The following is a 26,895-nucleotide window of genomic DNA, read 5'->3' as shown; positions in this document are numbered from 1 at the left end:
CTCACACACTTGGCCACAGAGACCTTCTGTGTTGATTATTGTTGTGGAGTAAGAGGACAGAAAATGCACTTTGAGTTTGAGTGGTTTTCCCACAGACCTACCCTTCTGCAAAACTCAGTGGAATAATCTGTTAAATACATGCAACCATTTAAAGGAAGATTGACAAAAATTGGGCCCCTCCGATTTCTTGAATCAAATTCAGCTGCAAACATCCACAACTTCATCCACAGACAGAAAGCAGCGTTGGTGTCCAGGGGTCTCTGAGCAGTGTCTCTCCGGCACCCCGGCGGCTTGTCCCCACAGCCCACCCTGATTCTTACTCAGTGCTCTGGTGTCTGCTTGGTGCAGAGTTTGGTCAGAGAAACCGGAGCACAGTCCAACACCCGTAAGAGTCGCCCATTTGGCACCAGCGAAAGCACGTCTGGAACGAGCTCCTCTGGCTTTGCATCCGCAGCCGGTTTAAGAGCAAAATGGTGGCCGGGCGCGGTGGCTCACGCCTGTAATCCTAGCACTCTGGGAGGCCGAGATGGGTGGATCACTTGAGGTCAGGAGTTCGAGACCAGCCTGAGCGAGAGCGAGACCCCATCTCTACTAAAAATAGAAAGAAATTATCTGGCCAACTAAAATATATATATATAGAAAAAACTAGCCAGGCATGGTGGCGCATGCCTGTAGTCCCAGCTACTCGGGAGGCTGAAGCAGGAGGACCGCTTGAACCCAGGAGTTTGAGGTTGCTGTGAGCTAGGCTGACGCCACGGCACTCACTCTAGCCTGGGCAACAGAGTGAGACTCTGTGTCAAAAAAAAAGAAAAGAAAAAAAAGGAAAAGAAAAAAGAAGAAAAAAAAAGAGCAAAATGACCTTTTACTTTATGGCCTTGCCTCATTTTTGACTCAAACTATTGCTTGTATTATATTATTAACTGAACTTTGCTTCAGATAAGCTGTAGTGAAGGCCAAAAACTCATTATTATTCCTGAAATATTTTTTAATGTGCCAAAACAGATGGGATCAGTGAAATGCAAGCTCTACACCGGCCACCTCGCCTGCTGCTGGCTGAACTGGTTCGGCGGGTAAGCTTTCCTAGTTGGGTTCTGATGCTCCTACCTGTCCCCCCAAAGCTAAATGGGGCATCGTAGAGGTGACCTCAGGGACTTCAAGGGGAGCCAGAGAAGGGGCGTGCACGCTGAGCCGGGCTAACCTGCGTGGTTGGATTCTCCGACACAAAACAAGGGACGCTTAATCCATAACCCTTCGGCCTGGAGAGTCCCCTGAAATAAATTCAAACTTCTACGCAGTAATCCAAGACGCACGGCTGATACCTTTGTGCATGAACCTATCCCCTGTTCACCTGCTGTTGTGACTTTGCACAGCACTGAACTCGTACAGGGAGTCTCTTGGGCTCACGGGAAGACGAGTCGGGTGAGCGGGTGGCCGTGGCTGTAGACGGGCTGTCCCACCGCCCCCCACCCGGCCCTGTGCTCGCTCAGCCCCTGTCCCCACGGCGATGGCTTGCTCAGCCCCAGTCCCCACGGCGATGGCGTCCTCAGCCCCTGTCCCCACAGTGATGGCGTCCTCAGCCCCTGTCCCCACGGCGATGGCTTCCTCAGCCCCTGTCCCCACGGCGATGGCGTCCTCAGCCCCAGTCCCCACGGCGATGGCGTCCTCAGCCCCAGTCCCCACGGCGATGGCGTCCTCAGCCCCTGTCCCCACAGTGATGGCGTCCTCAGCCCCTGTCCCCACGGCGATGGCTTCCTCAGCCCCTGTCCCCACGGCGATGGCGTCCTCAGCCCCAGTCCCCACGGCGATTGCTTCCTCAGCCCCTGTCCCCACGGCGATGGCTTCCTCAGCCCCTGTCCCCACAGTGATCACTTGTTCTCGCTCACACACATGACGCTGAACACTCACCGAGAGAGGCCCAGGAAGGAGCCTGCCAGATGTCATTCAGCTGCCAGTAAAGCGCCCCCATGGTGCGCCCTTGCCCGGCCACCACCTCGCTGCGGCTGCGCAGGTAGAACTCGGTCTCTGCTTTGACACACTGGGCCTGCACCACCTGGGTCAGGGGACACGGTCACACACAGGTGTTACTGTTTGCTGGCGGCAGTCTAGAGCTGAGAAAATCACAGGCTCGAGTTCTTTTAAAAAAACCAATCTGATAAATTAGGGAATTTGACTAGCATTAGGAACACTGTTATTATACTAGATTTGCACCTAGCCTGTTAGCAGATGGGAACAGTTGTCCATGACAGCGGGCTTGTCCAGGAGGCTTGGCCTCGGATTTGCTGTAACAGTGAGTGACAGAGGAAATACGGCGTCGGGTTTGCTGTAACAGTGAGTGACAGAGGAAATACAGCGTCGGATTTGCTGTAACAGTGAGTGACAGAGGAAACACAGCGTCGGATTTGCTGTAACAGTGAGTGACAGAGGAAACACAGCGTCGGGTTTCCTATAACAGTGAGTGACAGAGGAAACACAGCGTTGGGTTTCCTGTAACAGTGAGTGACAGAGGAAATACAGCGTCGGATTTGCTATAACAGTGAGTGACAGAGGAAATACAGCGTCGGATTTGCTGTAACAGTGAGTGACAGAGGAAACACAGCGTCGGGTTTGCTCTAACAGTGAGTGACAGAGGAAATACAGCGTCGGATTTGCTCTAACAGTGAGTGACAATGGAAATACAGCGTCGGATTTGCTGTAACAGTGAGTGACAGAGGAAACACAGCGTCGGATTTGCTCTAACAGTGAGTGACAATGGAAATACAGCGTCGGATTTGCTGTAACAGTGAGTGACAGAGGAAACACAGCGTCGGGTTTGCTCTAACAGTGAGTGACAGAGGAAATACAGCGTCGGATTTGCTGTAACAGTGAGTGACAGAGGAAATACAGCGTCGGATTTGCTGTAACAGTGAGTGACAATGGAAATACAGCGTCGGATTTGCTGTAACAGTGAGTGACAGAGGAAATACAGCGTCGGATTTGCTGTAACAGTGAGTGACAGAGGAAATACAGCGTCGGATTTGCTCTAACAGTGAGTGACAGAGGAAATACAGCGTCGGATTTGCTCTAACAGTGAGTGACAGAGGAAATACAGCGTCGGATTTGCTCTAACAGTGAGTGACAATGGAAATACAGCGTCGGATTTGCTGTAACAGTGAGTGACAGAGGAAACACAGCGTCGGATTTGCTGTAACAGTGAGTGACAATGGAAATACAGCGTCGGATTTGCTCTAACAGTGAGTGACAGAGGAAATACAGCGTCGGATTTGCTGTAACAGTGAGTGACAGAGGAAACACGACGGGGTGACAGGAAGTGCAGGCAGTGAAGGAAAACAAGGATTATTATTCCGGAGCAAATGCTACATGTCGTCAGACACTAAGTTTTTTCAATGATGTATTTTGCTAATACATCACATAGTTATTTAAAAAACTTTTATTAGAAAAATTCTGTAGGAAAAATAACATTATTATTATGTATCTGATGTTACCCAATCCCTAACCCTTTTTTTCTAATCAAACGATTGTTTTTATGTCATGATTTCCGGTAATGTAAGATTTCTCATAAATGCAAATCCTTCATTATAGCAGAACAGATGGTAAATTGTAGCGATGAGACAGGAAAATTTAGTTCTTATTAAAGAGGCACGGCCGGGCGCGGTGGCTCACGCCTGTAATCCTAGCACTCTGGGAGGCCGAGGTGGGCGGATCGTTTGAGCTCAGGAGTTCGAGACCAGCCTGAGCAAGAGCGAGACCCCACCTCTACTAAAAATAGAAAGAAATTATATGGACAGCTAAAAATATATATAGAAAAAATTAGCCGGGCATGGTGGCGCATGCCTGTAGTCCCAGCTACTCGGGAGGCTGAGACAGGAGGATCGCTTGAGCTCAGGAGTTTGAGGTTGCTGTGAGCGAGGCTGACGCCACGGCACTCACTCTAGCCTGGGCAACAGAGTGAGACTCTGTCTCAAAAAAAAAAAAAATTAAAAAAAAATAAAGAGGCACTAAAGAACTTTACGCAGGACCCTTAATTACTGTCATCGTCATTGAAAAATCAGTCTCTGTTACTGCTGCTGTTCCGACACTGTTCGTATCATGTGCTCTCAGCTTGGAGTTGCCCTTAGGAGGGTCTCATGCATGGGACACTGAGGAGGCCCTGACGAGGTGGCCAGAGAGGCACGGATTTCAGTCGGAGAAGACGGTGGCCTCAGAGTAGGGCCTGGGCTGTCACAGAGGAAGAAGAAGGGTGTTTATACGGCCACTAGAAGACCAGGCCCAGATGCCTTCCTGTAACAGTGGAAAAGCTCAGGTGAAGGTGCAACCTTAGATAAAGTGGCTGAGCAATGGGGAAGTCATAGACGAGGGTACAACACACACGAGTCAGAGCCATAAAATTCCAGAAGGGAAGCAAGGAGAGACCGTGGTCACTCACTGAGTGTCGAGTGCCGCACGCTGGTCACGGCGGGTGCGCTCTCGGCAAGACCCACGCCACCCTCCCGCACGGAGCTGTGTGCGAGGAAAGCTGTCACCAAAGGACGGCACAAATAAACTCGACTTTCAACAGGAACGGCGCTAAGGAGAGGAGTGCCATGTTATGCGCCCACACAGTAGGGAGTGGGCCTGGCTGAGGAGCGAGGATGGGCCTAAAAGAACAGGAAAGGGCAAAACAGAGAGGGCAGAACCTTCTAGCCAGGAAGGACGAGGCGCGGTGAGAGGAGACTGCGGGGCCCCTGAGCACTGAGCAAGGCCCAGGGGGCCTGGCCTGGGCCGCCGGGAGCGATGGCAGAGACCCTGGCGAGAGACCCAAGGGAGGCGCCTTGGAGGCCACGCAAGGCGGGTAAAAGGTGTCCCTGTGCATCCCAAAGGCAGCTGCAAGTCCCAGAGAGCTTTTCAGCAGAAGGGTGAGGTGGCCAGATTTGAGTGGGAGCGGACTGGAGGGGCTGCAGTGGGTTCAGGGAGACCACCTGACCGTATTAGAATCTTCCCAGCAAGAGGCGACGTTAGCAGGTCAAGAAATGCCGTCTGGCTCAGGAACTCGACCGCTGGCACCAAGGCGACGCCAGCCGCAAAGCACGCCCTGCAGAAAGCCAGATCCCCGCGAGGCCGGAGGCAGAGCTGCCAGCTCAGCACGACCACAGGACACAGCCTGACTGCGTCAGTCTAATCCTACATCAGAGGGATGACACAGGACAGCAGACCTAAGAACTTTTCTCTGCGGCAGCCAAGCTGATGCCAGCCAGGCTCGGGCCCGCCAGCCAGGCTCCTTGTAAAAGCGCCAGCCTTGTCTGAACTGAACCAGAGAAGAAACAGACGTATCTACTTCTAGACCCAGACAGGGAGGCACAGAGCAATTCAATCCCTCAAGTAAGAACTCACATTTTGTTGAGTTGTACCACTAAGTGTTGTAGAGCAACTTCTAGAAAGTTCAGCAAAGATGAGGCAGCCAAGAAGCGAAATCTTGGTAGAGACAGATCTGGAGACTGCACTGATCTTCAATCCGTGCCCCCTAGAGAGGTCCCCTCACGTGGGCATGGGAAGTCACCTCCTTATTTGTCTGAAAGATGGGACAGTATCTGAACTCATTTAAACGACCCCGAGCCTTCCAATCATGCCCCCATCGGCCAAGCTAAAGGTGGTCTCTGGGCACAAAATCAAGCCAGGAACAGCCCGTGCCAACGTGGCGCATACCCCCAAAGCTCCGAGGAACTGGAGATCTCTGTTGGCATCCCAGGATTCCTTCCTGGACAGTGAGCCACTGCTGCAGGGACCGTGTGTGAGGGGCTCGCTGGGGAAGAGCTGGGGCGCCCCGCTGCGCCGATGAGGAAGAAGAGGGCAGTGAGGACTCTGGTCACCACACAGGGCAGCGCTGCCGACCCAGCCCGGACAGGCAACAAATGGCAACCACCACGACACCCGCTCTGGCTGCCAGCCCACATTCCGGAACTGCCAGGGCCCAAAGTACCCCCAGAGTTGGGCCGTTCCTGATACAGGAAACAGGCCAGAGAACCTGCGACCTTCTGATGTGACCCCTGGGGAACTCGGTTCAGCTCCGACTCGCGGGGGCATGGAAGGAGGCTCACTCAAGCAGTCTGGGGCTGCAGGCACCTGCCCTGGATCCAGATTTATAAAGCAGGGTGAGTAGAAGAAAAGCAAAAACTGGGATTCTGATGTGGGAACAAAATATCGGTGTACACCAGAGCAGGTCGTGAAGTTATCTCTTTCAGGCAAAAATGAAAACTTTTAGGACAAAGTCATAACCTGTCGATAAAGTCATGCCTGTGCTAAGCCCAGAGACAACTACATGTTTTACTGATGGCCTTGGTAGAGGAACCAGCATTTTCTTTCTCTTCATGGTAAATTTAATCTACTTTTCAGAGAAAAAAACAACCTGATGAGCACCAAATTATCTACATCACTCTAAATCCTGTTCCGATCTTTGTTAACATATATTGTGATTCATATGCATTTATTATTTTGCATTTATTATGCATTTATTATTTATTATATTCCAGGTTTTTCTTTAAATACAAGAGCTAAGAACATTTTCTGTGCATATTAATTCTTTCCCCTCTGTGTTGTTTTCTTGTTTATTTGTTTGGTAAGAGTACATGACAAAGCTTAAAGTCTCTGTTGCATATTTCCATATCATGTTCCAGTCAAGCAAGCAGTTGCCACAAACTGGTAGCCCCCGGGCTGAACTTGGCCCCACACTGGTTTTAATTGGCCCACACAGTGGATGCGTTTTGTTTCTTGTCGATGTGGTTGTTATTTATTGTCTTAAGTCAGGGCCAGATGCTTCCTTTATTAATCATCCTCTCGTCTATTTAAATTACTTGCCTGGCCCCCATAAACATTTGAGATTTCAGTCTCTAAACCACACCAATTTTCAGAACCTGGAAGATTTAATATTTATTTCTGTATTTCCATTCTAAATGAATCTCCTCACTGTAACTTATCTTTTCTGGTTTAATAGGTAAAAATTATTAATCCCTTAAAGTTTTCAAACTGTAAAAAATGTTTAAAAAGCAAAAGGACTCCTAACCCTCACTAGCAAAGAAAAAGAAAGAAAGAAAAGAGCACGAGGTTAGCTCTATCTAGTAGCCTATCTTACCTGAAATTAGCAAGCAGGAGGATGATCAGCCTCCAGCACAGCACGATACACCCCACAGACAGACAGCACCACGCCCGGCACGTGGCTCTGAGTCTATCCCAACCAGGGGGTACCAGTCAAGGCTAATGGATGACACCTTTGTTCATAAAAATGCAGAAAGCTATTATTGCCCACTGCACCTTTTAAAGAGGTGTTGTACAATCCTAGTTCCCCGGAAAATCTCTAGGACTGCCCCTTTCCCTTTAAAAATTGTACCTATATTTACACACCCACGCATCCTTTCCTAAACAGGGCAATCTTTACATATAAGAGGGATAAATGTGTGGTTATTTCCTAGGTTACTCGGTATCACTGCTAGTAGACAAATATTATTTTAGTTTTAAAAATATGCCTATTCTCAGCAGCTTGCTTGATTGCACTTATGAAATCAAGCTCCTTAGAGGGACAGAGAGTGTGGTGAAAAGAAGCTGGACCAGGACACCAAGACCTATGTCCCAGTTCCAGCTTTGCCACTGGCGGCTGCTGGCTGTCTTCCAAAACCCACGTCCCCTTCTCCAGGGTCATGGAGTTCTAGCTGAGCTACGTCTTCTAGAAACACACCCCTCACCCTTGAAAGTAGGAGTAGCCATGTGACTAAGTTCTCCCAATACCTATATATTTTATTTATGTAAATTATCCTGACAAGAAGAATCTCCCAATGAAGCCATTTTTGAAACTGGGATATAATTCATTTGCCATACAATTCACCCTTTTAGAGGTTATAATTCATTGGTTTTTAGTATAGTCACAGGGTTGCGCAACATTCTTCACTATCTAATTCCACAGTATTTCCATCACCCCAGAAAGAAACATCATACTAACTAGCAGTCACTCCCCATTCTCCCCTCTCCCCAGTTTCTGGAAACCATGAATCCACTTCCTGTTGCCATGGATTTGCCTATTCAGGACATTTCATATAAACGGAATGACACAATATGTGGCTTTTGTGACTGGCTTCCTTCACATTTTTCAAGGTGATTTGTTTTCAACAAATGGTGCTGGAATAACTGGATATCCACATGCAAAAGAATAAATTGAGACCACAACCTCATACCATATACAGAAATTAATTCAAAATGGATCAAAGATCTAAATCTAAGAGCTAAAACTACAAAACTCTTAGATATAAAACATAGGTATAGATCTTATGACTTTTGATCTCACTGATATGTAGAATCTACAAAAGTCAAAGGTTCCTCCAAGCATATATCAGTATCTCATTCCTCTTTATGTCTGAATAATATTTCATTGTATGGATACGCTACATTTTGTTTATTCGTCAGGTGATAAACATTTTGGTTGTTCCTACCTTTTGGCTACTATGGAAAATGCTATGAACATCTGTGCACAAGTTTTTGTGTGAACAGGTTTTCAATTTTCTTGAGTATATATGTGTAAGAATAGAATTGTTGGATCATATGGTAACTCTATGTCTAACTTTTTGAGGAAATGACAAACTGTTTTCCACAGCCGCTAGACCATTTTGTATTCTCATCAGCAACATATCAGGGTTCCAATTTCTCCTCATTCTTGCCAATTCTTTTTATTTTTCTTTAAAAAAAAAATTGTAGATATCCTGGTGGTGGTATCTCGCTGTGGTTTTGATTTGCATTTCCCTAATGACTAATGATGTTGAGCATATTTTCATGTGTTTATTGGCCATTTTCTTTAAAGAAATGTCTAAAGTCTTTACCAATTGAGCTGTTTGTCTTTTTCATTATTGAGTTCTAAGAGCTCTTTATATATTCTGGATACTAGATTCCTAGCAGATATATGATTTGTAAATTTTGTTCTCCCATTCTGTGGATTATCTTTTCGCTCTCCTGATAGTGTCCTTTGCCATGCAAAGTTTTTATTTGATGAAGTACAATTTATCTATTTTTCCTTGGTTGCTTGTTCTTTAGGTGTCAAATTTAAGAAACTGTTGCCCAATCAAAAGTCATGAGATTTACACCTATGTTTTGTATCTAAGAGTTGTATAGTTTTGGCTCTTACATTTAGATCTTTGATCCATTTTAAGTTAACTTTTATCTATGGTATGAGGTCCCAATGTATTCTTTTGCATGTGGATATCCAGTTATTCCAGCACCATCTGTTGAAAACACTCTTATTTCCCCCCATTTCATTGTCTTAACTACTGGGAAGGTAAATTAATTCAGCCATTATAAAAGTATAATGGTATAGAGGCTCCTCAAAAAATTAGAAGTAGAACTACTATATGATCCAGCAATCCCAATACTGGGTATACATCAAAAGGAAATGAAATCAGTAAGTTGAAGAGATGTCTGCACTCTCATATATATTGCAGCATTATTCGCAACTGCCAAGATGTGGAAGCAACTTAAGTGTCCATCAACAGAGGAACAGATAAAGAAAATGTGGTATATATACATAACGGAATACGATTCAGCCTTAAAACTGAAGGAAATCCTGTCACTTGCAACAACATGGCTGAACCTGGAGGACATTATGTTAAGTGAAATAAGCCAGGTACAGAAAGAAAAATACTACATGGTCTCACTTATATGTACAATCTACAAAAGTCAAACTCCTAGAAGCAAAGAGTAGAATAGTGGTTACCAGGGGCTGGGGCGGCTCAGGGTGGGGAGAATTGGAGAGATATTGGTGAAAAGATACGAAATTTCAGTTAGACAGTAGAAACAAGGTATCTATTGTACAAAATGGTGACTATAATTAAAACAGTGTATTGTATACTTGAAATTTGCTAAGAGTAGATTTAACTGTTCTCACTACAAAAAAAACCTATGAGGTAATGCATGTGTTAAATGGCTTAATTTAGCCATTCCATAATGTATATATGTCAAAATATCATATTGTAATTATAAATATACAATTTTCATTTGTCAATTAGAAGAAAATAAATACTTAAAATTTGTTTAAAAAGAAAAGAAAAAGGAAAGCAATTGATCATAAATGTATGTGGTTATTTCTAGACTCTCAGTTCTACTGAATCAATCTATATGTCTAGCTTTTTGTCAGGACCACACTGTCTTGATTATTGTAGCTTTGTAGTAAGTTTTGAAATTAGAAGTATGAGTTCTCCAACTTTATTCTCCTTTTCCAAGATTACTTTCACTATTCTGAGTGTCTTGTATTTCCATATGAATTTTAGAATCTGCTTGCCCATTTCTGCAAAAAAAAGGCAGTAGGAATTTTGATATAATTACATTAAATCTGTAGATCAATTTGGGGAGTATTGCTATCTTTAAGTCTTCCAATTCATGAACACAAAATGTCTTTCCATTTTTATAATTACCTTCAACAATGTTTCATAGTTTTCAGTGTGAAAAAGTCTTACACCTCTTTGGTTAAATATATTACTATTTTATTCTTTTTGATACTATCGTAAGTGGCATTACTTACTTAATTTCATTTTCAGATTGTTCATTGCTAGTGCAGAAAAATACAGCTGATATTTTTATATTGATCTTATATCCTACAACCTTGCAGAATTCGTTTATTAGCTCTAACAGTTTTTTTGTGGATTCTTTGGGGTTTTCTATATATAAGATCATGTCATTGGCAGAGAGAGTTTTACTTCTTCCTTTTCAATCTGGATGGCTTCTATTTCATTTTCTTGCCTAATTACCCTGGCTAGGACCTCCAATACAATACTGAATAGAAGTGGCAAGAGAGGGCATCTTTGTCTTGTTCCTGATCTTCAGGGGAAAGCTTTCTGTCTTTTTCTATTAAATATATGATGTTACCTGTGAGTTTTTCAAAAATTCCCTTTATCAAGCTGAGGAATATCCCTTCTATTTTTAGTTTGTTGAGTTTTTTTTTAATTATTATGAAAGGATGTTGGATTTTGTCAAATGCTTTTTCTTCATCTATTTAGATGATCATGTGGTTATTTTTCCTTTATCCCACTAACATGGTGTAAGACATTGATTGGCTTTCATATGTTGAACCAATCTTGCATTCCTGGGATAAATCCCACTTGGTTATGGTGTATAATCCATTTTATATGCTGCTGGCTTTGGACTGCTCATATTTTATTGAAGATTTTTTCCATCTATATTCATAAAGGATATTCATCTATGGATTGCTTTTCTTGAAATATCTTTGGTTTGGGTATCAAAGTAATATTTGCTTCACAGAATAAGTTAGGAATTATTTCCTCCTCTTCTATTTTTTGAAGAGTTAATGAAGAATTTGTATTAGTTATTTAAACATTTTTAGAAGTCACTAGTGAAGTTGTCTGTTCATGGACTTTTCTTTGTAGGGCAAGTTTTTTGATTACTAACTCAGTCTCTTTACTTGTTATAGCTCTATTCTGATTTTCAATTTTTTTCTTGAGTCAATTTTCACATGTTGTCTCTCTAGGAATTTATCCATTTCATCTAGGTTATCTGATTTGTTGCCATGCAATTGTTTATAGTAATCCCTTATTGCCATATTTATTTCTGTAAGGTGAGTAGCAATATTACTTCTTTCATTTCTGTTTTTAGTAATTTCAGTCTTCTCTCTTATTTTTCTTGGCCGGTTTAGCTAAAGTTTTGTCAATTTTGTTGATCTTTTCAAAGTAATAACTTTTGGCTTCACTGGTTTTCTCCAGTGTTCCAAGAAGGCCTTTATTTAATGTGCCAAATTTCTGATGTTTGCTTTACTTAATTGCTGAGAATTAATGTTATAATTCAACCAAACACCTCAGTAGTTACAGAACTTCCCTTAACTGTGAGATGATAGAATACTATAGTTTAATAAGCAGAAACCCCGCTCGATTCATTGCCCTGAGTCCTTGGGCAAAATAGTTAACCTTTCTGAGCCTCTGTATCCTCATGTATAAAATGGAAATAGCCATAAGGGCGTCTGGAGATATTGGAGAATCACATGAGAAGGTACACAAAGCACTGCACGGCCAGGGCCAGGCATTTAGTAGACACCCAAGGAATGCTGACTGTCTGTCTGACATCACACGCATGACGTCTATACCGGCTTCTAGTATCTACCCTATGATATTAGCAATCACTCCTTCATTCTCCTCCTTTGCCTGCCCTACCCCCATCTTAAAAGCTCAGGATGGCTGGAATCTTCCTCATGTCTCACGCTGCTTACTACGCAAACAACTAGTCGGGGGTAGCAGGTATCATCAACACCGGGCCTACAGCACAGCCTACCCCTTTTCCTGAGTTTTTCCAAGTTGTTTTCAGCATGGGGAGGTAAAATGGGACCCTAAAGAGTATGTTTCTCAAGGATATCCCCAAGCAATCATTAGATGCTCAATGAATACATGAAGGATAAATGAAAGCACTAGAGAGGGCTGTAAGCTAAGGCTCTGGTAGTGAATGTCACTAGCCTGGCTTCCTCTCTAAGTGGCTAGTAAGAGGCCATGCTGGTGGGCAAGTCACTTAAAGGTTAGTTTAGATGTGACAGTCCTTAAACTAGGGAGTGAAACCTGTGCGGCACAGCTTAGGGGAGTGTGCCTAGTGTGTGGGCTATTTGGAATAAGACAGAACGGGATGGGGCAGAAGGAGAAGGTGCAGCAAGATTATGCAGGAATGTAAGGAGGGTTAAAGAGGGAGAGCCTGGCAGGACGCCTTTGTGGCGATAAGATAAAGAGAAGACAGGGCAGGATCTAAACACAAGAAACCTATGCGCAGCTTTGTCAGCCAAGACCTTTCCGACAGCTGCAAAAGTTGCCTAATTAATCAAATGCCTAATGAGTGGCCCATGGGCAAGCACCCTGCTCTTCAGAACAGCACAAGAGACGAGGAGAAAAAGAACAGGGGGTGGGCGTGGGAACAGAGAAAATGGACCATAGAAGGATTTTCTTCTAACACATGGATGATTGTTCTAAAATCAAAGCAATAAGGAAAAAAAAAAACAACCCTTTTTTACCCTAAGATTTCCTGTCTGTACTTCAGTTAAGAAAATCTGACGCTAAAAACAACATAAAACAATCGTAATTCTGATTTCTTTTATCACAGATGCCATCTAGTATGCTAGAAAGCGCCAAGGTAAAATATAACAAGCCGCACAAGGACACGTCCAGTTCTGGGCCAAAGACTGACAGGCCACCAAGTGCAAAGTTGTCGGACAACACCTGGCACCCACAAAAACCGGCAGCAACTAACCCCACTTGTGTGCCCAGCTCCCAGCTGTGGACCTCGAATGCTGATGAGTTCGGGAAAGAACAGTTATTTCTGTCAGTGCTTTGAATGTGATTTTGAGGAAAAGAATAAAGTAACAAAATGAACACCTGGATGGAAGAGGGCCAGTGTGAAAAACAGTAGCTGCAAAGGTTCGCACACACAAACACACACGCACACGAGTAAGGATCAGCGTATTTTACGTATCAAAACACTCTAACAGAATATTGGATATGAAAATATTAAAAGATGAGCTGCAATACTTTAAGACAGTGTCCCCAACCTTTTTGGCACCAGGAACTGGTTTCATGGAAGACAATTTTTCCACAGACGGGGGATGGGGGTGGGGAGGATGGTTTGGAGATGATTCAAGCACGTTGCATTTATTGTGCAGTCAAAGCTCTCTGCTGATGGTCGTCTGTATTTGCAGCCGCTCCCCAGCGCCAGCATCACCCTCTCAGCTCCACCTCTGATTATCGGGCATTGGATGAGGAGCCGCAACCTGGATCCCTCCATGCGCAGTTTCCAGCAGGGTTCCCACTCCCACGAGAGAGAATCAGATGCCACCGCTGATCAGATGGGAGGCGGAGCTTATGGGGAGCGGCTGTAAATAGAGGTGAAGCTGCAGGGCTAGTTCCTAACAGGCTGTGGATGGGTATGGTGTGCAGCCAGGGGTTGGGGACCACAGCTTAAAGGGACGGATATCAACATTACCTTTAGCCTTGTGTTCGGCTAAGTTCATGAGTTACACATCACACTGGCAAAACTTTCCTGACTTATAAGATTATGGTTGAAACATGAAAATTCTCAATCATTTCCTCACTTTCTAAAAAACATTATCCTTTCAGCTTACAGTTGTCTGCTTCAGCTTCTATTCAGGGCTTTGCGTTTTCATACAGAAGGAAACTGATGAAAGCGAGCATGAGTTTGGATAAAAACTGTTACATTTTTAGATGCTAAGATAGGAAAACTTCAGTGAGATCATGTTTAAACAAAAACTCCTGATCTATTTCAGATCAACTCATACGATCGGGATTAGGTTTTTACCTTCTCTTTAAGAACTTGAAACAAGTATGACAAAAATACCAGGTAAATAAGCAGTGGCTTTAATATAGTTTTGAGTGTGTGTGTCATCACAGGTTTATGAAATAAAATAAGCCCAAAAAAGTAAAATGGCAACATTAAGATGAAAATATTATCTAAAATTCAGTTTGGCAGTGTCTTAAAAAGATGAACATAAATTTGCTGTATAACTCAGCAATTCCATTTGTATATTTCTACTCCTGAGAAAGAAAATATATGTTCATACAAAGATTCATGAGTATTCATAACAGCATTATTCACAACAGTCAAAAAAAAACAAAAACAAAAAGCGTGGAAACTCCAAATGTCCAACTGATGGGTGGGTAAACAAAACGTGTATACCCATACAACAGAATGCTACTTGGCGAGAAAAAGGAATGAAGTACAGATACATGCTATGACATGGATGGGTTTCGAAAATCTTACGCTAGGTATAAGCAGCCAGATGCGGGCTGGGCGTGGTGGTTCACGCCTGTAATCCCAGCACCTTCCAAGGCTGAGCTGGGAGGATCACTTGAGCCCAGCAGTTCAAGATCAGTCTGGGCAGCATAGCAAGACCCTGTCCCTACAAAAAAAGAGAAAAAAGAGGGCCGGGCATGGTGGCTCACGCCTGTAATCCTAGCACTCTGGGAGGCCGAGGTGGGCGGATCGTTTGAGCTCAGGAGTTCGAGACCAGCCTGAGCAAGAGCGAGACCCCATCTCTACTAAAAATAGAAACAAATTATATGGGCAGCTAAAAATATATATAGAAAAAATTAGCCGGGCATGGTGGTGCATGCCTGTAGTCCCAGCTACTCGGGAGGCTGAGACAGGAGGATCACTTGAGCTCAGGAGTTTGAGGTTGCTGTGAGCTAGGCTGACGCCACGGCACTCACTCTAGCCTGGGCAACAGAGTGAGACTCTGTCTCAAAAAAAAAGAAAAAAGAAGCCAGATGCAAAAGAAGACTATGAGGTGTATGAATGTATAGAGACAGAAAAGAGATTTATGTTTTCCTGGGGCTGGAGGCAGGAAAGGGGAGTGAGTGCAGATGGGCACGAGGGATCTTTCTGGGGTGACAGAAATATCCTGAAATTGGCCCATTATGATGGTTGCACAACTCTACGAATATACTAAAAATCACTTAATTGTATATTTAAAATGAGTGAATTTTCTGGTATGTCAATCATATCTCAATAGAATTATTACTTTATTTTTTTTTTTTGAGACAGAGTCTCACTCTGTTGCCCAGGCTAGAGTGCCGTGGCATCAGCCTAGCTCACAGCAACCTCAAACTTCCGGGCTCAAGCGATCCTCCTGCCTCAGCCTCCCGAGTAGCTGGGACTACAGGCATGCACTACCATGCCCGGCTAATTTTTTCTATATATATTTTTAGTTGGCCAGATCATTTCTTTCTATTTTTAGTACAGAAGGAGTCTCGCTCTTGCTCAGGCTGGTCTCGAACTCCTGATCTCGAGCGATCCTCCCACCTCAGCCTCCCAGAGTGCTAGGATTACAGGAGTGAGCCACCGTGCCCAGCCTCCATAGAACTATTTTTAAAACACATCCTGTAAGGTGCATGCTGCAACCCATGCAAATTTCATTATAAATTCCAATAGAAAACGAATTGATACAGTATATGTCCTTTTATGTCTGGTTTCTTTTGTTACTGTATATAGTGTCTGTGAGACTCGTCCGAGTTGATACTAATATCAGTTTATTCTTTTTTTTTTTTGCTGTGGAGTATTCCATGATATGACCATACCTCAATTTGTTTATAAATTCTCCTGTTAAAGGACATTTAGGCTTTTTCTCATTTGGGGCTATTATGAATCAAGCTACCGTGATCGTTATTTTAAATGTTTGCTGGTAGAACATACGCACTCATTTTTCTTAGGTACATAGCTAGGAGCAGAAACACTGATTCAAAAGGGAAGCAAGTATTTAGCTTAGAAACTGCCATAAAATTTTCCAAAATGTTAAAACAAATTTACACTCCTACTACCAATGTCTAAAATTTCCAGCTGTCTCACAATACAACTGACAACAGTTGGCATCGTCAATCTTTTTAATTTTAGCCATTCTGCTGGGTGTGCAGGAATGTCCTGGTATGGCTTTAATTTGCGTGTCCCTAGAAATGAGATTGAGCACATTTTCATATATTTATTGACCCTTTGGATATCTTCTTTGGTGAAGTGCCTGTTCAAGATTTCTGTCCATTTCTTAACAGGCTGCCTATATTTTTCTTATTGCTTTATAGAAGTTCTTTATTCTGGACATAAATCTTTTATCTGATATATGAATTATAGCTACTGGTTCCCAGTCTGTGGCTTGCCTTTTCTCTCTCTTAGTGGTGTTTTAGTTATTTGAAAGTCCATAATTTTAATAAAGTATAATTAACCTTTACATTTTCTTTTATAGTTCGTTCTTTTTGTGTTCTGTTTAAGAACTCTTTGCCTATCCCAAGATCATGAAGATACTCTCCTATGTTTTCCCCTGGAAGCTTTATTGTACTGCCTTTCACATTTGAGTCTTTTATCATTAATCAAATTAATATTTATATATGGAGTCAAGGTTCATTTATTTTCCCAGAAAGGTATCCATTTTACAGCACTGTTTATTGATAAAACTGTCTTTTTCACACTGAACTGTGGTGGCACTATGGCCATGAATCAGGTGAGCATTTTACACCTGAGTCTGTTTCTGGACTGTCTCATGTTCCATTGCTCTGTTTTATCCTAGGGAAATGCCACTGTCTAAATTATTGAACCTGGCCGGGTGCAGTGGCTCACGCCTGTAATCCTAGCACTCTGGGAGGCCGAGGCGGGAGGATCGTTTGAGCTCAGGAGTTCGAGACCAGCCTGAGCAAGAGCGAGACCCTGTCTCTACTAAAAATAGAAAGAAATTAACCAGACAACTAAAACTATATAGAAAAAAAAAATTAGCCGGGCATGGTGGCACGTGCCTGTAGTCCCAGCTACTCAGGAGGCTGAGGCAGGAGGATCACAGGAGCCCAAGAGTTTGAGGTTGCTGTGGGCTAGGCTGATGCCACGGCACTCTAGCCCGGGCAACAGAGCGAGACTCTGTCTCAAAAAAATAAATAAATAAATAAATTACTGAACCTTTAGAGTAATCTTGAAGAAAGGAAGATTTGAATGTACAATTTATTTTACAACTGTCTGAGCTGTTCTTGTAAGAGAAGCAAATGCCAAAAACTAACTACTTTAAGTCTTACATGTCATCATCTATGTGGTTCAAAGAAAAGAAATTCCTTAAGCAGTAGAATGAAAACCTGAACATTTTTCCCCACGTAAGGCCTGCAAAACCTGCAGGATCTCTTATGTTAACTGCAGGGAGCTGTTCAGCTCTGGAACGGAAGCGCCTTACCTGTGTAAGGTAGATGGTGTCTTTAAATGTGCGCACGGGGTCTGTGCTCTGGGGGAGTCGGAAGTGAAGTCCGGCCTGATGGAGCATCTGTTCGTTACCATCCACATGATGCTGGCGGTGGCGTGAAAATTTGCTTTTGAAAGACCAGTCCTCTTTAGATGAGACCTTGTGAGTAAGAACAAGCGTTATAAATTCGAAAGTTGGCAGTGAAACTACTTTTCTGTAAGTTCCTGACAAACCTGGAAAGTCCATACTGGAAAAGAGCTCAAGGCTTGTTCTGTGGCCCTAATTTCATAAATGTTTTGCCATCACGCTTGTTATTGACAGCTTGTGCCAAGTTAAAACAGAAAACCAGGCTTCGGCACCTAGATCCTTCCTCATTCAAACCAAGAAAGTTACATTTCGGTGTTTCTCTAAAATGCCTTGCCTTATCAAAACACACTCCTAGCTTTTGAAACACCCATTATGTGTATTTTAAAACATCATTTTATCTATTGAGGCAAATGTCATTTTACCTGTTATTAGTTTGTCAAAACTGAATAATATAATGCAATCAACATTCTTTTAAAGCTGTCATAATTCTTAAATAGGAACAAAACACCACTATTACAACAGCCAATGCTTCAGAGCTTGCTCACACTGCTCATTTGTTTCTCAGTGACTACTGAACATGCCTGATAAACGTATGTTTAATTTTTATACAGCTGAAGACACAAACCAAATAATGATACTCCTCTCCCCTAAGAACTACTCTTTTTTTTAAGAGCCAAGAACAATTTATAGGATCTTTATTTTATTCCTTTTATTCTAATTTATAAGATCTTTTTTTTATCATCAGTTCAAAGTAAAAGAGTAAAAAATTCACACATGTTGGAGTGTACCTTTTACCGAAAAAAAAAAAAAAAAAAAGCAACAATTCAGGCTTCTAGGCCTATAATTTAATACAGTGTTAGCGTATGAGAAAGGTATAAGACAATTGCTGGCTATGCCTCAGAATATCTGGAGTTTTAATCCAAATTACACAGAGACTTTGACAAAACCTACTCTGCACCCCCACCCCAAAAATCTGAAAATTAAAAAGCTTAATCCCTGTTCATAAAGTATGATTCATTCCCAGTAATCAGGCAACACACAGGCCAATCGCCTTAAAAGGAAAAAGTTACTCTTTGGGAACTGATTCATACCAAAATATAAGAAATGTACATTAGCCACATTTAATTTGGCAGGTTTTCCACGTTATATCTATTTTCCCAAATTGCCACCATTTAAAGAACACTACTCCTATTATCTATTTAAAAGAGGCATTCCCATTTATAATCATCTTGTGCACGTTCTGGATACACACACCTTTACCCATAGTCTTCTTTCTGTTCTTCCTCCTTTTTATTTATTTACTTTCATTACTTCTAATTGACACAATAATTGTACATATTTACGGGGTACAGTGTGACACTTGGATGCTTGCGTACAATGAGTAATTATCAAGGCTACTCAGCACACCCATCACCTCACACATTTACCATTGCTTTGTGTTGGGAACATTCAAAATCTTCTCTTCTAGCTATTTGAAAATATACAGTAAGTTATCATTAACCATAGTCGCCCACGGCGCTATAGAACACTAACACTTCTTCCTCCTGTCTAGCTGTAATTTTTCATGTTACCCAACCCTTCCCTACCGCGCCTTCACCCTTCCCACCCTCTAGTAACCCTGTTCTACTCCCTATCTATATGAGCTCAACTTTTTTAGCTTCCTCATTAAGTGTGCTTCCTTCTTTTTAAAGTCTGAAACAGCTTTGGGCCTCTCAGCCCTCTGGTTGGTAATGATTTGAATCTATCCCATTATCAGTGAACCTGATCTTTAGTTGTATGGGAAGCTTTCCACCTTCTTATAACTATGGTTTGGAAATCTGTTAAATTTCAGCTATAACAGCGTTACCAGGAAGAATTGGAAAGGGCTAGACAAAGCTGTAATTGCTTTAAGAATATTAATTCATAACAACTCATAACAACTCTATGGGCAGGAACTATTATCTCCCCATTTTAGAGATGTGAAAACCAGGCACACAGAGATTAAGCAACTTGCCCAATGTCCCAAGTTACTTAGCGCAGTCTAACTCTGGCCCTTAGTTCACTAAACCTAGAAGCATGTGAAGAAAACACAACTTCCATGCAAATCATATGGCTAGAATGGGTTACATTAATGAGCTCTCACTATGTGTCAGGAGCCGTGCTAAGTGCCTCAGTGGATTAATCCATTAATCCCCACACACGCACACACGTACACACACTCCCTATGTGGTATTTACTGTTAACCCCAATTTACAGATGATGAAACTGAAATTTAAGAGATTAAATAATTTGTCCAAGGTGATGCAGCTAGTGCGTGGCAGTTCTCATATTCAACCCAGTTCTGTTTATTCCGAAGCCCAAATTTGTAGTCACTGTGCAATATTATTATTTTACGAAAAAGTAATGTATCACAAATTAAAGAGAGACATTTTAATAGATGTGTCAAATACATGAAAAAAAACTTCTAAATAAAAGAGCCAAAGTTTTATGTAAAGTCATTCTTTTGGTTTCTTTTATTTTCCCAATTACCTATTCAAATTCCCAGCTAAGAAGTGTAGCTTGAAAAGAGGTGATTAAATCAAGAGATAACAGACGTTCATGATGAGCAGCATTTATCTTTCTTCACCTTTTCCTATTTTAAAATACACTGTTTTTGTATCCCTGAACATCAGCAGGCATTTCACAAAAGCATGGTAAGTCCATTATTTAAAGGAGGTGAACAGAAATGTTTATAGAAAAGGTTGAACAATTTCTAACACTGACCTTTCTAAAGTATAGTGAAAAGAAAATCTATCAACTTTGCAGTCAGGCAATAAGTGTGAATCCAGACATGCTACCTACTACCTGGGGCGGAGGACAGAGCTCCCACCCTGCAGGGCTTCAGGGTCCTCTTGGGCCTCAGTCAAAGTGGAGGGGTGGATAATTGTTAAAAAAAAAAAAAAAAAACGGGTACCTAGTTGAGAACAGAGGCTCAGTAAATATTCTTGCTTCCTTCCCATTTTCAACCCCTGTTCCTACCTGGGTCAGGACACTGAACTTCATCTTCCTTCATTTTGACAAAACAGAATATCTAAAAGATTAGCCCCATAATTTTGGAGCAATAAAACAGACAAGTGGCATGGGCATTCCACAATGCATATATGTTTCAAAACAGCATGTGGTACACAATAAATATACGCGATTTTATTTATTAATTAAAAGCAAAAAAATTTTTTAAGTTTAAAAAAACAAAGGGCAGAACTAAGGTTATGATATTATTTACTAAAGTTAAAAGTACAATCTAACTTCAAAGTGTAGAAGCAAATATAGTTGTGTTAAGGTGGTAAAATTGAGGAAGATTTTGAAATTGTCTTAAAATATTTTTGTGGTTACTTTACACAAGTAATGGGGAGGAGCAAACCCACATAATCATTTCAGTAGAGGAAGAAAACGCATTTGACAAAATCCAACATTCTTTCATGATATAAGCACTCAAGAGACTAGAAACAAAAGGGTATTTCCTCAACCTTAAAAAGGGCATCTACAAAAAACCTATAGTTAACATCATACTATAGTTACAAAACCTACAGTTCACATCAGATAGTGAAAGACTTGAGTTTCTCCCTGAGAAAAAGAACAAGTCAAGGATGTCTTTTCTCACCACTTCTTTTCTACATCGTACTGGAGGGTCTAGCCAGGGCAATTAAGCAAGAAAATGAAATAAAAGACATTCAGATTGGAAAGGAGAAAGTAAACCTGTCTCTATCTGCAGATGACATGATCTTATATATAGAAAACCCTAAAGAATCCCCCCCAATACTATTAGAGCTAATAAATTAGTTTAGGCCGGGCACAGTGGCTCACACCTGTGATCCTAGCACTTTGGGAGGCCGAGGCGGGTGGATCGTTTGAGCTCAGGAGTTCGAGACCAGCCTGAGCAAGAGCGAGACCCCGTCTCTACTAAAAATAGAAAGAAATTATATGGACAGCTAAAAATATATACAGAAAAAGTTATCCGGGCATGGTGGCGCATGCCTGTAGTCCCAGCTACTGGGGAGGCTGAGGCAGGAGGATGGCTTGAGCCCAGGAGTTTGAGGTTGCTGTGAGCTAGGCTGATGCCACGGCACTCACTCTAGCCTGGGCAACAGAGTGAGACTCTGTCTCAAAAGAAAAAAAAAAAAAAAAACAATGAACAATATAGAAATGAAATTAAGACAACAGTTCCATTTACAATAGCACCAAAAAGAATAAAACACTTAGGAGTATGTTAACCAAAGAAGTGTAAGACTTGTACACTGAAAACTATAAAACAGTGTTGAAAGAAATTAGACATCCCATGATCATGGACAAGAAAACAATCTTGTTAAAACAGCCAATACTCACAAGATCTACAGATTGAGCAATCTCTCTCAAAATCCCAGCTAGCTTTTTTGCAGAAACTGGCAGGCTGAACCCAAAACATTTGAAACTACGAGGCACCCAGGGTATTCAAAACAATCTTGAAAAGAACAAAGTTGGTGGACTCACACTTCCTGATTTCAAAACTTACTACAAAGTTATAGCAATCAAAACAATGCATAGTGGCATAAAATATGCCACTGGAACAGAATTGAAAATTCAGAAATAAACCCTAACTTTTATGGTCAATTGATGTCAGGGGCAAAGAGAATTCAATGAAGGAAGAAATAGTGTCCTCAATACATGGTCTTGGAAAAACCGGCTATCCACATGCAAAAGAATGAACCTCGACTCTTATCTCACAATATACATAAAAAAACAACTAAAATGATTCATAAACCTGAACACAACAGCTAAACCTATAAAATTCTTAGAAGCCAACATAAGAGTACGCCTTTGTCATTTGGGGTTAGGCAATGATTGCTTAGATACGACACCAAAAACACAAGAAATAAGAGATTTTCTAAGTAGGACTTCATCAAAATTAAAAATTTTGTGTTATAGATGATACCATTAAGTCAGTAAAATGACAACTCACAGATTGGGAGAAAATATTTTCAAAGCATATATCTCTAATAAAATCTTATATCCAGAACATATTTAAAAAACCTTACAACTCAATAATAAAAAGACAAATAACTCAATTTAAAAATGGACAAAGGATTTGAATAGACATTTCACAAAGAAGTTATACAAATGGTCAATAAGTACATGAAAAGATGCTCAACATAATTAGCCATCAAGGAAATATAAATTTCCTGTAAATGTAAATTTCCAGGGAAATAAAAAAAAATGAAAAATAACAGGTGCTGTCAAGGATGGTAGAGAAATTGGAACTCTCATACGAAATCATGCAGTCACTACAGAAAGCAATTTGACAGTTCCTCAGAATGTTAAACACAGAGTCACCATACGACCAGCTATTCCTCTCCTAGGTATACATACAGTAAAACTGAGAGCCCATGTGCACACGGAAGCATGTACACAAACGTTCACAGCAGCGTTATTCATAATAGTCAAAAAGCAGAAATAACACAGTGTCCATCAACTGATAAACAGATAAACAAAATGTGCGGCCATGCAACAGCATATCACTCGGCAATAAAAAGGAATAATAAAAATACATGGTACGACATGGCTGAACTTGGAAGACATGCTAAGTCAGAGAAGCCAGTCTGGAAAGGCCACAAGTTGGATTATTCCAATCATGGAAATGTGCAGAATAGGCAAATCTACAGACACAAAAAGTAGCTTAGGAGTGCCCAGGGCGGGAGCAGGAGGGACGCGTGGGCAGGGAGTGGCTGCTTTTTATTTTATTTTATTTTATTTTTTTGAGACAGAGTCTCACTCTGTTGCCCAGGCTAGAGTGCCCTGGCGTCAGCCTTGCTCACAGCAACCTCAAATTCCTGGGCTCAAGCGATCCTCCTGCCTCAGCCTCCCGAGTAGCTGGGACTACAGGCATGCGCCACCATGCCTGGCCAATTTTTTCTGTATATATTTTTAGTTTTCCATATAATTTCTTTCTATTTTTAGTAGAGATGGGGTCTCGCTCTTGCAGGGTCTCTATTGAGTGATAAAAATATTCTAAAATTAGACTGTGGTGATGTTTGCACAACTTGGAACATACTGAAGACGACTGAATTGTACACATTAAATGGGTGCATTGAATGGCAAATGAATTATTTCTCAACAAATCTATTTTTAAAAGAATACACACAATGCTGAAACTGAATCTTTAGGAATGAAGAGAGTGCAAATCCACACAGAAAATCAAATGCACCAACATGAAGAAAAAGGAGGAGGAGGAGAAGCAGATGAAGGAAAGGGAAGAGGAAAGAGAAGGAAACACGCCGTCACATTAGACAAGGGTTTATTTATCTCCCTTACTGTGGTGAAATACCCAGCTCGAATACCCGCAGATGGCAAAACAGTTGCAGGACATACAAAACCCAGCAAGCAAGAGTTATTTTCACGTGTGATAACAGGCCAGGCCTAAGCGACCACTGGCTCCCATTTCATTTGTAAATGCTTCTGAAGAAACGTAATTAAAAGCAATACAGAAAAGTTATAATCCCCAAAATAATGATTACAAGAACTGAGCTCCCCAAAGTTCAAAGGGAAAAAAAGTTCTTTCCTTTCACCTTCTTCTCAAATTTTCATTTAAATAAGTAGATTTCACTGGACTTTCTGAACCACTGCTCAGAAGTAACATATGCCCACAGTCGACCACTCTGAACCACTGTGGAACCAGTGTCTTACCTTTTCTAACGTGCTGAAGGAAGGCCAGGACTGGTATCCATACTCAGATGCAAATCGAGCTTTTGGGAAAACTTTCCAGTTCCAGCAATCACTGACATAGTCATAAAAATGGACATCTCCGAAATAATTGCTAAGAGGGTCCTTAGAGACCCAGCCTTCTGCAATGGTTTCAGCCCCATTCGTAGGACTGGACAGAATAAAAGGACGAGTCTGATCGCTCTGGAATCAGAAATAAAATGATTCAGAGGATAATACTTTCATACGGTAAAGTACATGTCATTTACTTCTTTAAAAGTACTAACGAGGCCTAGAAATGCCAAGAAGTTGAGAGAAAATTAGTAGGATCATTTACCTCCTCCCTGTTCAACAACCACCAGCACCTTTCTGCTCTTCACTGTATCTTACCTCCTAATTAACACTCAGCTCAGCCCTCACAGCCGCTGTTCCTGATCGTCCCAGGCCTGTTTGGCCTCCACTCCCATCCATCGTGGGTAGCGCACAGTCGAGGCCAGAGTTTCCGGCCCTATGGCCATCTGGGGCTGGACACGTTTTTGGTGGTGGTGGTTGTGTAACGCAGTGTAGGACATCTGCCAGCATCCCTGGGCCCAGGGACCCCCTAGATGCCAGCTGTCCCCTCACCTGGAAGATGCCTGCAGACCTCACCAAATGTTCCCTGGGGACAAAATCACCTCCACTGGAGAACCACACATCTAGTGGGTAGGAACAGAAGCTCCTGAGCTAAATCCCAAATCAGAAGCTTAGTATTTAGGTATAAGCCTCAGTAGTCTTATCTGGAAAATGAGGAGAATAACAAGGACTTTTTCACAGTGGTGTTGCAACTAGTAATAACTCATAGGTGGAGGAGATGGCGCCGTGTCCACCAAAATCCACGTTCCCATTTCCGTAACACACAGCTGCCCCAGGAAGTGGCTTCCCAGCCCTGTGTGGGGCCGTGTGCCTCGTTCTCGTCCCTTCCCCCATGGGGGGTGGGGGCCCAGGACGGCCGTGGCTGGAACGCGGAAGGCCCGCAGCTCTGCGGGGAGACCCGGAGCAGCCGTTGCGTAGCGTCAGCAAGAAGTGAACGTCTGTCACGCAAACCGCAGACACCGCGGTTTACTTGTCCCTGTCGCCAGCACCGAAGTACTTCATGCAGGGCCTCGCACACAGGCAGAACTCAAAATGTTGTCATTTGTGTCCTCTGGACAGATGAGCTCGCTTCCTGTTTCACCGGGCAGATTCACCACTTAGCAAGGGTTTGTCAGGCGTTCACTGCGCGCGGGCACTTTCAGCCCTGCAGAGAGCGGCGGTCGGGGGATCCGCGACCTCGGCCAGCACGCACTCATCGGACCTGAGAGGAGACTGCAAGCCAGGCACGTGACCCCGTCTGGGTCCCGGAAGGAAGCTCGGCAGGGAACAGACACGGGACCCGCTTGCAATCCAGCAGGGAAACCAGACGCGGGGCGAGTCATTGCAAGCGCGACGAATGTTGTTAAGGAAACGTACCGGGCTCTTTGGGGAGGTCAAACATACTGCAGGAAGGCCAGGAAGGCTTCTCTGAGAAACAGAGCAGACTTGCAGAGAATAATTCTCTGAATTTTTTCCCCATTAGGTTTCACCTTTTTTTTTTTTTTTTTTTTTTTGAGACAGAGTCTGGCTCTGTCGCCCAGGCCAGAGTGCCCTGGCGTCAGCCTCGCTCACAGCAACCTCAGACTCCTGGGCTCAAGCGATCCTCCTGCCTCAGCCTCCCGAGTAGCTGGGACCACAGGTGCAAGCCCTGATGCCCGACTAGTTTTTCTATTTTTAGTACAGATGAGGTCTCGCTCTTGCTCAGGCTGGTCCCCAACTACTGAGCTCAGCGATCCTCCCGTCTCAGCCTCCCAGAGTGCTGGGATCACAGACATGAGCCACCGCGCCCGGCCAGGACACCCCTCAATCTAATAAAAGTTCCTTGGACCCCTTGCGGTCCATCAGATTTTTTCACCACCCACTCATTTCTCAGGCCCTGACATTCAATTCCCGAACATTCTACTCCACTGAAATGTTCTTCAAAAACTCCCCATGGACTTCTACTAACCAAATAAAGCAATCCTTTCAGTGCCCACCTCTTCCCTCTCTGGTGTGCAATAAACGACCCTATATTACATTGTGCTGCAAAACTCTACTCCACCTTTAAGGTTTGGTTTGAATGTCGCCTTTCATTTGAAAGCCTCCTCGGATTCTTCCAGTTAAAATTAATGGCTCTTCCACAGTTTCTAACACTTTGGAACTACATTTTTTAAAGCACTTCTTTCACTGCCCTGTAGAACTGGTCATTCTGTCCGTGTTTCGCTCTGACAGCAGAATGTAGCCCCATGAGGACAGGAGTGTCTTCACAGCCTCCGGAGCAAGGCTTTGCTCTGGGTAATGGCCACGCAGTACATGTTGGT

The 26,895-nt window shown here is 42.7% G+C and overlaps 1 protein-coding gene across 2 annotated transcripts in view; it reads right to left on the bottom strand.

Moving 5' to 3' along the window:
- The window catches only part of MANBA (mannosidase beta), a 116,600-nt gene that overhangs the window by 8,556 nt on the left and 81,149 nt on the right, over nt 1-26,895 (bottom strand). For both annotated transcript variants that reach the window (XM_069485466.1, XM_069485465.1), the window contains exons 12-14: nt 24,470-24,688; nt 17,702-17,866; nt 1,906-2,050 (exon numbers count right to left, since the gene is read on the bottom strand). In XM_069485466.1, coding sequence (XP_069341567.1) covers nt 1,906-2,050; nt 17,702-17,866; nt 24,470-24,688 — 529 coding nt within the window. The remainder of the gene's footprint in view (nt 1-1,905; nt 2,051-17,701; nt 17,867-24,469; nt 24,689-26,895) is intronic.

This window comes from Eulemur rufifrons, chromosome 13 (genome assembly GCF_041146395.1).
Source record: "Eulemur rufifrons isolate Redbay chromosome 13, OSU_ERuf_1, whole genome shotgun sequence".
NCBI classification, from domain to species: Eukaryota; Metazoa; Chordata; class Mammalia; order Primates; family Lemuridae; genus Eulemur; species Eulemur rufifrons.
The sequence above is the reverse complement of the archived record's forward strand: the minus strand, read 5'-3'. Positions and strand labels throughout refer to the sequence as shown.